Source organism: Thermobia domestica, chromosome 5 (assembly GCF_964235325.1).
Source record: "Thermobia domestica chromosome 5, izTheDome1.hap1.1, whole genome shotgun sequence".
In the NCBI taxonomy this organism is placed as follows: domain Eukaryota; kingdom Metazoa; phylum Arthropoda; class Insecta; order Zygentoma; family Lepismatidae; genus Thermobia; species Thermobia domestica.
The window spans coordinates 291,558,282-291,571,492 of NC_137458.1; the positions used below are offsets into that span (position 1 = coordinate 291,558,282).

The 13,211-nt window shown below is 35.8% G+C and overlaps 2 protein-coding genes across 2 annotated transcripts in view; both read left to right on the top strand.

The window, feature by feature from the left end:
• Window positions 1-701: 701 nt before the first annotated feature.
• On the top strand, window positions 702-1,574 carry LOC145685590 (uncharacterized). Its single transcript, XM_081757977.1, has one exon. It carries the CDS (start codon window positions 702-704, stop codon window positions 1,572-1,574), a length of 873 nt encoding a protein of 290 aa, XP_081614103.1.
• Window positions 1,575-7,841: 6,267 nt separating this feature from the next.
• LOC145686689 (uncharacterized) overlaps window positions 7,842-13,211 on the top strand; it is a 68,028-nt gene continuing 62,658 nt past the window's right edge. The window contains exon 1 of the mRNA XM_081760232.1: window positions 7,842-8,141. Within this exon, the coding sequence (XP_081616358.1) occupies window positions 8,013-8,141 (129 nt within the window). The 5' untranslated portion in view covers window positions 7,842-8,012. The remainder of the gene's footprint in view (window positions 8,142-13,211) is intronic.

Here is a 13,211-nt window from a genome sequence, read left to right on the forward strand (position 1 = left end):
ATTGTGCAGTGTGTGTATGAGCGTGGCCTCTGAGCATTCGGCATTTTGTTGATTGTGTTTATTTACGTACTGTGCTGTTCTGGGAACAAAATCGCGCGTGTCTGTGTGCATAGGTGCGTGAGTGTGTGTTAATATATATAAAATGGAAGAAGTTACAGCCAGCACCTCTTTTAAGCGTAACAGTGGTCAAGTGTTGAAGAGCAAAGAAAGGGCTATTGTTATGAACGTGTTCAATTATTTAAAGGAGAAAAACCCGGATAAAAGTATAAGTTGGGTCGCGAGTGCAACAGCTGAAGCCACGAAAACTTCCAGGACTACTGTTTTCAAAATTCGAAGCGAGTTATCACGTGGACCTTTAGTAACACCGAACAAGAAGCGATTAAGAAAGAAAATTTCAAAGAACAGTCGGTTTGTAAAATATAATGAATTTGTTAGGAGTGCGATCAGACAAAAGGTCCATGAGTTCTTCTTTAGAAATTTGCCCCCAACACTCAATTCCGTTCTCAAACAGGTAAATTCAGATCCCGATTTACCGAACTTTAAAAGATCCACGTTCCACGTACTTCTAAAAGAGCTTGAATTTGTTTATGAGAAAAGACAGAGTAAGGCCATGCTTATAGAGAGAGGATATTGTGTCGTTGCGTCACAAATATCTACGGCAAATAAGAAAATTTCGAAATCAAAATAGAAACATAGTATACATGGACGAATCGTGGGTAAATATTGGGATAGCCGTGGATAAAGAGTGGAAAGACAAAACAATTAAAACAGCAAAACAAGCTTTTATGTATGGACTTTCTTGCGGACTTAAACATCCGACAGGTCGTGGGCCGCGATATGCCTTGGTTCATGCTGGCAACGAACAGGGTTTCGTAGCTGGGGCAAAATTGGTTTTCTTGTGTAAGAAAAATACGGCTGACGCTCATGATGAAATGGATGGAGATTTGTTTGAGGAATACTTCCGGAATCAGTTACTCAGAAATCTTCCTCCAGGGTCAGTTATCGTAATGGACAATGCATCCTATCATAGTCGCCGTAAGGAGCCACTACCAACCAAATCTTGGAAGAAAGACGACATGCGACAGTGGTTAACCTTACATAATATTGAGTATGATGAGGATATGTTAAAGAAAGATTTGATGGATCTAATAAGCATTCATCGCCCTAAATATGAAAAATATAAGACTGACGAATGGGCTAAAGAATTAGGACACACTGTTCTCCGATTACCCCCTTATCACTGTGAGCTCAATCCTATTGAACTCGTGTGGTCTCAAGTAAAACACTACGTTGGGGCAAATAATACAACATTCAAAGTTAAAGACGTTGAAAATTTAATTCATGAAGCGTTTGAGCGTGACACAATAGAAAATTGGCAGAACTACGTCAGGCATGTGGTAAACATCGAAAGTGATATGTGGAAAGCAGATGAGCTGCAAGATGATGTTGAGCCGTTGATTATTCATTTGGGTGAAGACTCCTCTGAAGAAGAATCGTCTGAAACTTTCGATGATGATGATGATGGTGGTGATGATGATGATATGGAAGGAATTGATTTTTTGGAGTGCGATTGATTCAATGTGGTAAGTTGTTTATTATTATTATTATTATTTATTAATCGTTGTGGTGTGGATTTCTTTTTTTACTACGTGAGTTGGCAACATCAGTCGACAGTATAATAGAAGCGCGATCTGTTCTGCATTTGTTTTTAATGCTCAACTTGGCATCGCTGTTCCCATAAAACCAACAGTCCACTCTTAACTCTGGATAAGCTATAGATATGCCGAAGCAACAACCAGAAAACACCAACGATGGCAATACAGTCCGCAAGTTTTTTCGGAATGCTGAAAAATCATCCGAAATAACTGGGGTAAAATGTCGACTTAATTAAGCGATTTCACATTATGTTAGAATGCTTAAATTGTTTTTCCGACTGATATAAACAAATTTAGTGAGTGTGCTCGTTGCACTTTGGAACTGTATTGCAAGAGTACTCTTGGTATCATATCTCCGTAAGCGCACTTGAAGTCCTATTTCACGGAAGAAATATTATTGCCGCGAGTATTCTACCAATAGGCCAGCTTTCCGAAGAAGCACAGGAGGCTCGAAATAAGGACAATGAAAAATATAGGAAACTCTTCACAAGAAAATTACCCAGAGTGAATACCAACACGGATTTAATTCATACATTGCTGATCACCTCTGATCCATATATTACTAGTAAACGTGCTCCTGCCAAAACCAAACGTTCAGACATAATGTCTGAGATACTACGATTACTAAAGGAATCTTATGTGAATGATTCATCTGATCATTCGGAACAGAGCAGAGACTAAGACTAACGAACGTATTTTTTCCTCGTCAGTCTTGCGCACTCGGTGACTCTTGTTTATTGTTCTGAACACCTAGTGTAATGTACTCATTCTCACTAAACGTTTATTTAAATATAAGCTGATCACGTCCATCCTATTGTTGTCCTTTCACCAATTGTATGTAATCGTCTTTACATTTCTCACACATGTGTTTCTTCTTTGGTAAATAATATACAAACAACATTCCTTATCAAAGAAATCGCATATTTCAATCGAATAGAACGTCAAAACCTGCACCATTCCATGTGCATCACACACTGAATAAAGTTCCCCCTAGATCGATGAAATCTCCCACTGTGTTAGGTAAAGAAAGCTGCTTAGTTCTTATAACAAACTATGAACACCAAGTTCTAATATAACAATTTTATCACAATTTGTTGACTAATTTTACTACAACATGTTACAACGTCGAATGTTGGCCAACATTCTTGTGAGCTGGCGTGAAATCTCTTATTCAGGCAATGTTCAACTTAAATTTGCTTATCCACCACAAACATAATATGAAAATGTCAGGAACTGCTTTGTAGTATTTCAGAGCACAATTTGAACTATCTGGTCGACACTAAAAGATTAGTTACTATTAGGTGTGATATGGCAATTGAATTATTTAACATCCATTGTAATTTCTCACAAACAGAGGAAAAGAGAAAGTAAAACTAAACTAGAATTATTGCAGCCGTTTATTTATCATGAATGTATTAACCATAAAGTTAATATTTTCTAAGTTTCAAACCCTATGAGTTATTAGGTTACTACTCCACTTGTACGGTAAGTCTGCTTTAGACTCTCGACTGTGTATGTTACGCTCACCGTATGACATTTCTGCCTCCATGTTTCAACACGGTCGAGGCTCCTTGCCGGCCCGAGTCGAAGTCTCGGTCACTCGGCTACCATGTCTCAGAGGAAGTCAGCTGTGTTACCGCCTACCATAGATCTGTCGGTTTTTTTTGGTTTGATTTAATTTAACGTATCAGGGCGATGTCACCAAGGAGCACTAATGCTATGCTGTACTCGTGAACGAGCATGTGACTGTAATGTATCCAGGAGAAACTTCCATGCTAGCACACTCGACTGATCACCGTATCAACTTGATGTGGTTCTACTGGATTTACTTGCATACCTCTATGATGTGACATATGATGCTTTACACTGAGATTCTACAATTTGGCTTGAAACAACCTTTTTTCAGGAATGAGAAAAATCTCGAAAAAATCAAATATCCTGGATAGTATTGCCAATTTTGATACGCTCTACTTTAGGGCCACAAAAATCACGAAAAGCATACCAAGTAAAATATTAAATTGGATTAAAAGAAAAATGTATCTATAAATATTCAATAGCTTAACTAACTTAACCCAATATAAAAAAATCAGAATGAAAATCAATAATGATTTCTAATTTACACGCGCAACGGGAATTTAGACATTTATCACAGGTTCTTGCTATAGCGATGGACCCTCAATGAGATTTTAGCCGATATGCAATCTAGCACATGTTCGACACAAACTTAAAAATGTACCTTATTACTATCAAATAATCTAGATAGTTAATATGAATTTCTGGAATGGAATCATAGATTCAAAGTTGAAGTTATCATTTATTGATTCAAAGAAAAGAAAAAAATCAAATTACAATTTAGAAAGGTTACTGGTTTCGAAATATATTAGCTTTCAAGTATCTTGCTTTGTACTGTTTCGGTTTTTACATTTTATCACTACATAAATTTCAATATACATGTCAATATTATTACAAGATTTTTATATTCATAGATTTCCAGTACAAGGAAGAAAAGATAAACGTATACATGACACATTATTAATAGCTTCTTTTGGCAGGTCAAACAGATCAAAATAAGTTAATATCTTTTAGTGAGACAATACTCATGCGATGTTTGGCTACCACTGTTTCATATTATGCATTGATCCATTTATTCTTCATTTAAAACTCAGGAAAGTACACAGAAAGGATTAGAAGTAAAATGATAACAGAAATTGTTCCTTGCACGTGCCCATACTTATACTACATTGCTATTCCACTTCGGGAATCATTTTATAATTCATATTTGTGTAGCATATTATAACACTGGCTCATATGCCATGGGTCACATTTTTACATAAAACATAGAAAGAAAACACTACATTGATTATCCCTATGAATGAGTATGCACTATATACAAATGAAGATGAAATAAGAAAAAAATAATGTTTAGTACTTTCCTGATCATACTATTGGTATTCCAATTAATTACACGGATCAATCAATACATCGCACTACTCAGAAGAAAAACGACAAGTTAGTTGACCATACCGGAGCTAACCTAAGCTTTCAAATTACATCATTTAATTAAGTCGGTAAAATTTTCGCACTGAAAGCTAATTCTATAGTCGTACTGATGCATACTAGAGATTTTGATAATAATATTAGCGGATTAGCGAAACTATCACGATAAGACTATGAGATGCTAAACGCAATACGAGACACTATTCGCACATAGCTGTCATGTCACTAACACGTACGAATGAAATTTCCCAGTAATTAATGTCTTCCAATATTCCAGAGTTTAAAACGCAACTGGTACCATGTATTATGGTAGTTCAGTTCGGAATAATTCCCACTAAAGAAAAAGGTAAACTTTAATGTTACCTGTTATGAGTTGTGTAGCCAGTCCAGACTGTCCTGGATCCTACCTCTCCGTGTAGACGCAGGGGCTTGCTCCAAAATGCCTCGGCCAATAACACAACAGACTTACCATATCCTTCCACTTTTACAGCAAAGAGATAATGGTAATCGTGACGCTTCGTCGTTTCCAAGACAGGTTATCAATAATTTACGTAAGACCTCCAAAATTTCTTTATCTAATGGATCACAGGTTATTCCAAATAATAAAAAAAATTATACACTTTTGTCCGAGAGTAGCAATTTAAGCTTTTAAATTTCGAACTTTCACGGAGGTCTTACAGCGTCACTAATCTTGCTTCAATACGTTATGGCGGAGCGTCACGCAATGCTTGGCAATTACAAACCCAGCTATTCTGCAATATTTCATATCGCAGAATATAAACATTATCATAATTACCATCTTGAATTTTGAAAATCTAATGGATTATCAACAAATACAATATATTAAATTACATTACCAGTTCTTTAAACTAAGATTCAAAATATTTATACCCATCACTTACTTACTCCTGTCCGTACGCGTTGCATAGGCCAATCGCAACCCCTCACCTCTCTGAAGTAGAAATGCCGGAAGTCGCCATCTTTAATTTCACTACCCATGATGCAATAGTATTCGACAGAGAAGATCGAATCACCGATGTTCGATTGCGGAATGTTTACGATTAATGTTATAAGTAAGTTTTAGTGAATAAGCATTCATTCTATGTTTTTACGTAGAAAATTTAAAAATATTCCGATATACTGTTAGAAATTACTTATGATTAATATTGGTTATATAAAGATATAGGGCCGTATGCAGAGTCATTTTGACGCGTAATTAGAGCCATACTAAAGAGTTCGACTAACATAAGATTCCTGTAGTAGTCAGGCCTTTAGTATGACGCTAATCATGTCTCAAAACGACTCTGCTTAAGGCGGATAGTATACAGTTATTGAACAAGTGTGCAGTTATTGTTATTGAATAACCTTGTCCCCCGAAAATTTTTATTCATAGTGAAGAAACATTTCAACAACTAACAGTAAAAACTAACCCATAAAAACAAATAAAACGTGTATTTGCACTATTGGCACGACTATACCAAATGGGGGCCACTTAACAAAACAACAGCAAGACAATAACAATGTAAAGTACCAGGCAAAACAATAACAATGTAAAGTACCGAAAACAAGGTACGTTACAGGCTTGTATACCTAACTTGACGCTACATACGATGTTTCTTCATTGTTTCACAACTGGGCATGCATGTTTCACTTGATAGTTTCTTTTTCTTCTTTCCTCATCTTCTTTTCTTCTGTCTTCTTTCATTTTCTTTCTTATTTCGTCTTCTGCTTTCCGTCTTTTTCTTTGGGTCAACACTCTTCCGCAAGGGCGCCCATCAAGGGGGCAAGGTGGGGCGCTCGCCCTCCTAAGAGGAAATTGTACTTGGGAATATTGAAAACCCAATAGAATTTTTACATTAGTTACAGCAAAATTTGAAACTATATTTGAAACGTCACTTTTACTTGTCGCCCCCTTGGAAACCACAACATGGGCGCCCTTGTCTGTTACCTATGCTTATAAGAACATACATTGCATCTCTATTTTTCTCTCCTTTAATTAGAGGAAGTTAGTAAAGAGTGAATTAGCCGTATTCTTACCTGATGCTGTACGCAAGTCTGATATGTATCACAAATTTTTCGTTGAGCCGAAAAAACAATAAATAACTAAATAAATAAATAAATAAAAACTTGTTCCTCCCACATCAGATATCCCATAGCGATTTTGCGATACGACATCAGTGAAGCAAATTTCGTGTTTGCAGTTATCTATCATATGCATTTTCCCACAGACACACCACCAAATGTTCTTAACATATATTTTGCGTTGTGTTCCGCCCAATTTTTGCGAAGACTAAAACGGAATTAGACTCTTATGTTTTTGAGTTCTAATGTGATAATAATAATAATAATAATAATAATAATAATAATAATAATAATAATAATAATAATAATAATAATAATAATAATAATAATAATAATAATATGTACAAATACATAATAATATAGTAGCAATGTTAATTTTGATTCCAGTATATTAATCACTGAACCTGTTGTGAAATTATTTCAATGACACCACTGCATTAATCATCAAGGGATTACAGTCACATCACCAGTCGGACATCACGCAACTCAACATTACGTTCATTAGAATTCACGTACACTCGTTCTTCTGTTCATATTCTGATTTGAATCTCTTGCTGAGAAGTTTGGCGTAAATCTGAACTCGTGAGGCTGACCTTTGGACATCTTCGTTCACAAAAATTTACTTTGGATGACAGTAGCATTCAAATAAAACACCCTTTGAAAAGGTAGTTCTTTATTCACTAATGACATATGTTTGAGATTTACCTAAATAAGGTTTTGTTCTCAGAGAATCAATGGAGTTTACAATCAAGTACAACAACAAAAAGTAAGCACAAAGTCTTAATTTGCACTCTTAAATACGGTTTTTAGGGGAAATCTCCAAATTCAAATTATAGATTTCATTGAGTTTAATGTAAAAACTGTTAATTTTGCAGCTTGCTCTGTTTACTCACATACTTATGGAATTATATAGGGATCTATGATGGATGGCAAGCTGTAGATTTCTTTTCTGTCATATAAAACTGAACAATAAACTGAGTAAACGTTTACACCGAGATTTCCTATTGTATTGTGGATATTGTACAAGGTATTTGAATATGTTCTAGAGTTTAAAGTAACTAAACGAAAGAATCTGGTAACGATGGCCGGAAGTTTTTCTTAGAAAATGGCAACACTGATTTGTATACAAACTCTTAAACGTCTGTTGAAGAAATATGCAATGAATATAAAAAGATATATATATTTGTTAAGTAAAAGCAAAGTGATGAATGAAATTAGTGTTTTCTACTAAAGAATATGAAACGAAGCTCTATATATTAGTGAAATATTTTGTAGGAAATGTGTTCGGACAATGATTGGATTGATGCTTGTCGCTTGTGTTTGCGTGTGGATCGAGATAACAAAAGTGTTTTTGCTAAAGGAGAATTTGATTTAGCACAAAAGATATTTGATTGTCTTAGTATTACGGTATGTAATCTTAACGTTTTTCTTGCAGAATCAATATTTACAGTAAGACGCGGTCTAGTCAGTTGTGTTGAGCGTGTTGCAATATTAAGTTCGAAATTTTTCGCTTGATTGGCTGAGATTAAATGAATGATTTTTGACAGAAAATGTTGATGTCAGATACACATGACCGTTTGATTCTTTTTTTGTGTGTGAATTACACCAATTCTGGTATTAGAATAATTAAGTAGAATGCATAATGAGTTGACGTAATGATACCATATGGTGTTATGTTTAAACATTTTCAAATTCAGTCATAACTTCTGAATTTTGAATAGCGGACCTACACTGTGCTAGATGGTTTCCTTGACCAAGTTAATGAAAATGATAATAATGTTTTGTTAATTTTAGCAGTACGTAAGTTGTAATATATGTACACATATTGTAAGATACCCTAAAACATGTATGCCAACTTAATATGCTTAGAAATTAATTTGGGAATGGGAGCGAAGGAGATTCAGAATAAGTTAATTTTATCGAGACGGCAAAACAGAAACTTCAGTTCCTTAAAATGTAAGACTGTGTAGTTACTTGGGCATAGTTCGGGTTAACTGCCGCCGATGGCAGGCCCGAAATAGAGAATTCACAGAAACGAATAAAATTAGACCAAATTATCAGCAATAAGAGCAACAACAACAACAAAAAAGTATAGTAATAAAGGTCATCAGTAGAGACCGGATGTTTAGGCATTAAAAGGCACTAAAATGTAACTTGAAATAATGAAGATAAATAGTACAATTAAAAAATAAATACAAATTATTGATAATGTTCAAATAATATAGAAACATACTTGTTTGTTAATATTTTCTTTTACTGAATACATAAAAACGAAGCTTGATATGTATTTCATGTATATTTGGTAAATGCATTCTATACAGCACTTTATGACTACACATAACAGTCCACATTTTCACTTTATTTACACACAGCAGTCCAAAGTTTTACGGCATCTTATCACTACAAACAACACTTATATTTCTTGGAAGAGGCAGAATCCTTTCTTGAAATACTAAATTGTATATATTCCCGATAAAGTCTTATTTTGAAGAATATGCAACATTAGGCAGGAAGGGGCGAAATAGGCAAAATAAAATTGGCTTAAATTGAAAGTTTAACTCTATATATAACCTTTAAGACGTAATTTTTGATCATATCTGTAATATTGGGTGATATCAATAAAAATAAGTAACTACTTCTGAGAAGTCCTGCTCGAGAATCGGAGTAACTACACCTGGAGTAATCTCCTCCCTCAATTTCGTATCAATAAAACAAGCCACTACTCAGGTATAGACTGCTCCAGATTTATGAACGTTCACTCGCGTTTCCTCTGCGCGTACCAGTGAGTCGTATCAATAAAAGAAGTGGTTACTCATTTCTCCCATCCGTCGCGCGGTCATTTCGTTGTTTTTAACCTTTGGATCCTAAACGCCATGGAACGGGCAAGTAAGAACGACAGCTTCAATCAAAGTGCATCTGTGGATGTTATAAAAGTTTCCGGTGGTACCGGTACTTTCAAAGTCACAGTTACCAAAAAGTAAACGAAGAAAAGCCGAAGCTTTGAAGGCAATTACAGTGAAATGCAACGAAATATCAAATACATCTACGACTGAGACACAAATCCAAAACAGAATCTTTAATATTCGAGCAAGAATAAATAAAAAAAAGAAAAGAAAAGAAAAGAAAGTAACACTGAAACCATAAGAATGAACCTATTGGAGCTGATGCATGTTGATTCGAATCCAGCAATATCAAGATTAACACGACAAGAGCATGTCACGTGTTGTCCAAGGTCTTTGTAGATTGTTTGGCTTTAAGAACGAAATCAGACACTTGGCCCCTTTATTTCCTTTTTAAAAAAGTCCAGCCACTCACGTCATAAAGCACGTCCATCTAATTGCGTTCTCCACACCATACGTGTCCCCTTTCGCCTTGACATAAACAAAATACTTTCTCATGTATACGCCCTTCCTATCAACGTTGAGTAGAGTTGATCATTAGTTTAACATCCTTTTCAGTAGCGTGCCTATATAAGACGGAACCCACTGATTAACGTGGAATCCGAACCACATGAGCTCCGCCGGGAATCGAACGCGGGTTTCCTATGCCAAAGGCATGCACGCTAACCGCTTAGCCACGAAGGAGCTTTTCCTATTAACGTATTCGTCTCCAAAATACTAGATTTCTTTATTGCCACTTGTGTATAGTCAATTGCTCCGATAGCACCCGGAAATGTATATTGTTCTTGCCACTCTGCCTTTGCTGTTTGCATATTACGCACACTTCCGGAAACAATCCGTTTTCAGATTTCGCAATAATCACATCCATTACACTTGTAGTAGTCATAGACACAGTACTTTGAGCCACACCAGAATCCCCTTACATTCCGACCTGGAATTCCAGATCACTTACGTAACGCAAGATAACTCGCATCTTTTCGTCATTACGTAGTGCACCACCCCAAATTTCGGTTGATTCTTCTAAAAAGTGTTGTGCTAACCACTCTACATTTTTTTTCATGAACCTATAATGTTTTTTGTAATCTATATTTGCAACATTTCTATGCAGTTTATAAGTTTTTCTACGTAGCAAAACAATCATATACTCTACCATATTTCGCACGGAGTCACCCATTTAGCTTGCTCCACAAATTTGGAGAAGTTACTAGCATCACAGAGGAGTCTTTGATTTTTATTGATATCAAACGCGGAGTAGTTACTCGGCTCGAGAATAGAGGTGTGGTTACTTCAAAAGGGCGGGGCTTCTCCGAGGTCAGCCGAGACAAGTAGTGCTCAGTTCTCTTTTTATTGATGCCAATGCGAGTAACTACTACAAAGTTGGGAATAATGAGTAACTTCTCCCTCCGTTTTATTGATATCAACCATTAAAAAATAGTCATTTTGCCTAACATCCGGTCTTGAGTCATCAGTGTAGGGTAATTAATTAGGAGAAAACGAAGTGAAATTCTAGACTAATATATGATTTCGCGTTGATGTGATAATAGGTAAATAGACAATAGAGCATATGGTAGTGTTTCAAACCTACAGTCTTATTAACTAACCTAGGACGTGGGGTTAAGTTTAGAGTTGCCCCTCCGTTTTTTTATACAAATTAGGAAAATTTGCAGGAGAAACGAGATAAGAAATAATGATTTGGGGTTCTTATGTGATGCTTAGGTGTGTAAGTTTGGCAGTAAAATATATGTTTAATACGGGAAAATATATGTAGAAGTGGGTACTATTTGCAAGACGCGGAAGGTTTCGATGATTCAGCAGCATAGTAGTCGATAGGATGATAAATCGATACGTTAAATATATCTCCGCAGTAAGCTTTACAGAATTGTATCAGAATAATGAAGAGAATCCGCTAAATCTATATGAGAACCACGGATTACTGAATTTAAGTAATAATTGAAGGTTCTATGTGAACCAGTTCCAATCTTAGCGGGTAAGCTAACTTAAACTAATCTAACCTAACAATGTTTAATGTTTTAGTTGCTTTTTGTAGGTTTGAGAATATAGGGGTAACTCTAAACTTAAGCCAGGACGTTTATGCTGCAGTGCTTGAAGGAATTTAATAGGACGAGAGGTAAATTTGGTGAAATGGGGCAAAATATGGATCTTATCCCATTTTATGGTGGGGCATAAATTTGTAAAATCCACGGGAGAAATATGTTACTTGGTTACACAATAGGATTGTATAAGTAGTCAAAATGTGTTGAGATCTTACCTCTTACGTGTATAATAAGGTATAATTACGAAATGGAAAGTGTGGTTTTTACCATAGTACTACGTAAGAAAGACATGATGAAGTGAAGTTCTATCCCAAGGCGCTGTACAAAGTGATCATAGAAGTTCTGCAAAGTTGTGCTACGCACAAGACAGGTGTTTTACGTCATTTAAAGTTTTTTTCACTATTGTTTGTGCCTACTCACCGTTGCTGACGCACCTGCTCCATACGGACGCATCCTCTCACTACCGCTCGGTCCCTCTTGGTACGCTCCTGCCCTGACTGTTAGATGTCATTTGTGCTCTTTAGTGACCACAAGCTGGTCGGTATTTTTAAGTTCATTTGCGGTTTATGCAGTGTATTTTCATGCCGTATGTGCACAAGGTGTAGTTATACTTAGCCCTCCTAATGTTAATCTGAACCCATTAATGAAACTATTCCCTTAAGAAACAGTTTCTAAGGCAGTAAGAGTGTATTTCCTACTAAGAGAAGTTCATATTTCTTGAATGTAAGTATTCCCTTGTGTAGCAACCTAGTACAGGATAGAAGTATTTACGTATGTGTTTTGTAATTTTTGGTGTCCCAGAGACATGTATTTGGTAGGGGGCTCTACCTCCAAACACCCTCTAGAAGTTTATTTACAAAATACAGTATTAGGATGTGTATAGTGCTTGTTGGGAACATAAGAAAGTAAAGATTCAATGTTTTAGTTATTTCTGAATAGTGCGTAGTTTGCAACACTTAACAGTTGGAAGGTACTAATTTTGCGAAGTAATACAATACCGACGAATGCGTATTTAATGAAGAGCAAGGAAAGCATGGAAATAAGAAATATTTGTGAGTAACAGTTAGCATTGAACGACGTAAGAGAAATAATTCTACGTAAGGTATATTAAAATAGCAACAAATAAATAGTAATACAACGTTGGAAACAGATTTATGTGGGTCGAATCTGAGACCGCCATCTGCGGAAGATTAGTCTTAGTTCCGTACTGCATCTCCATTCACATGTATTTTGCCGTATTTTCTTGTTGCCTTCGGGTAAATGTTAAGGGTTGGTTGGTTAATTAGGTTTCATTAAATTAGATTATGCAAAGAGTTAAAGTAAACAAACCAAGATAAACCTACAAATCATAAGAACGACATCAAGGACTATCAAAGACTATAAATAGGGTTGCCATCTGGAATGCAGTGTTACTAACTCAGTAGAAATCTGGCGAAACTCAGTTCTAAATTTCTTCCTTGCAATAGTACGCTTTAGAGTACCTCGCACACGTATGATGACAAAACATGAACTGTTACAAACGC

Bases quoted from the DNA above. Each gene is read 5' to 3' on its own strand.
- LOC145685590 (XM_081757977.1), top strand. From the start codon at position 702: ATGGACGAATCGTGGGTAAATATTGGGATAGCCGTGGATAAAGAGTGG.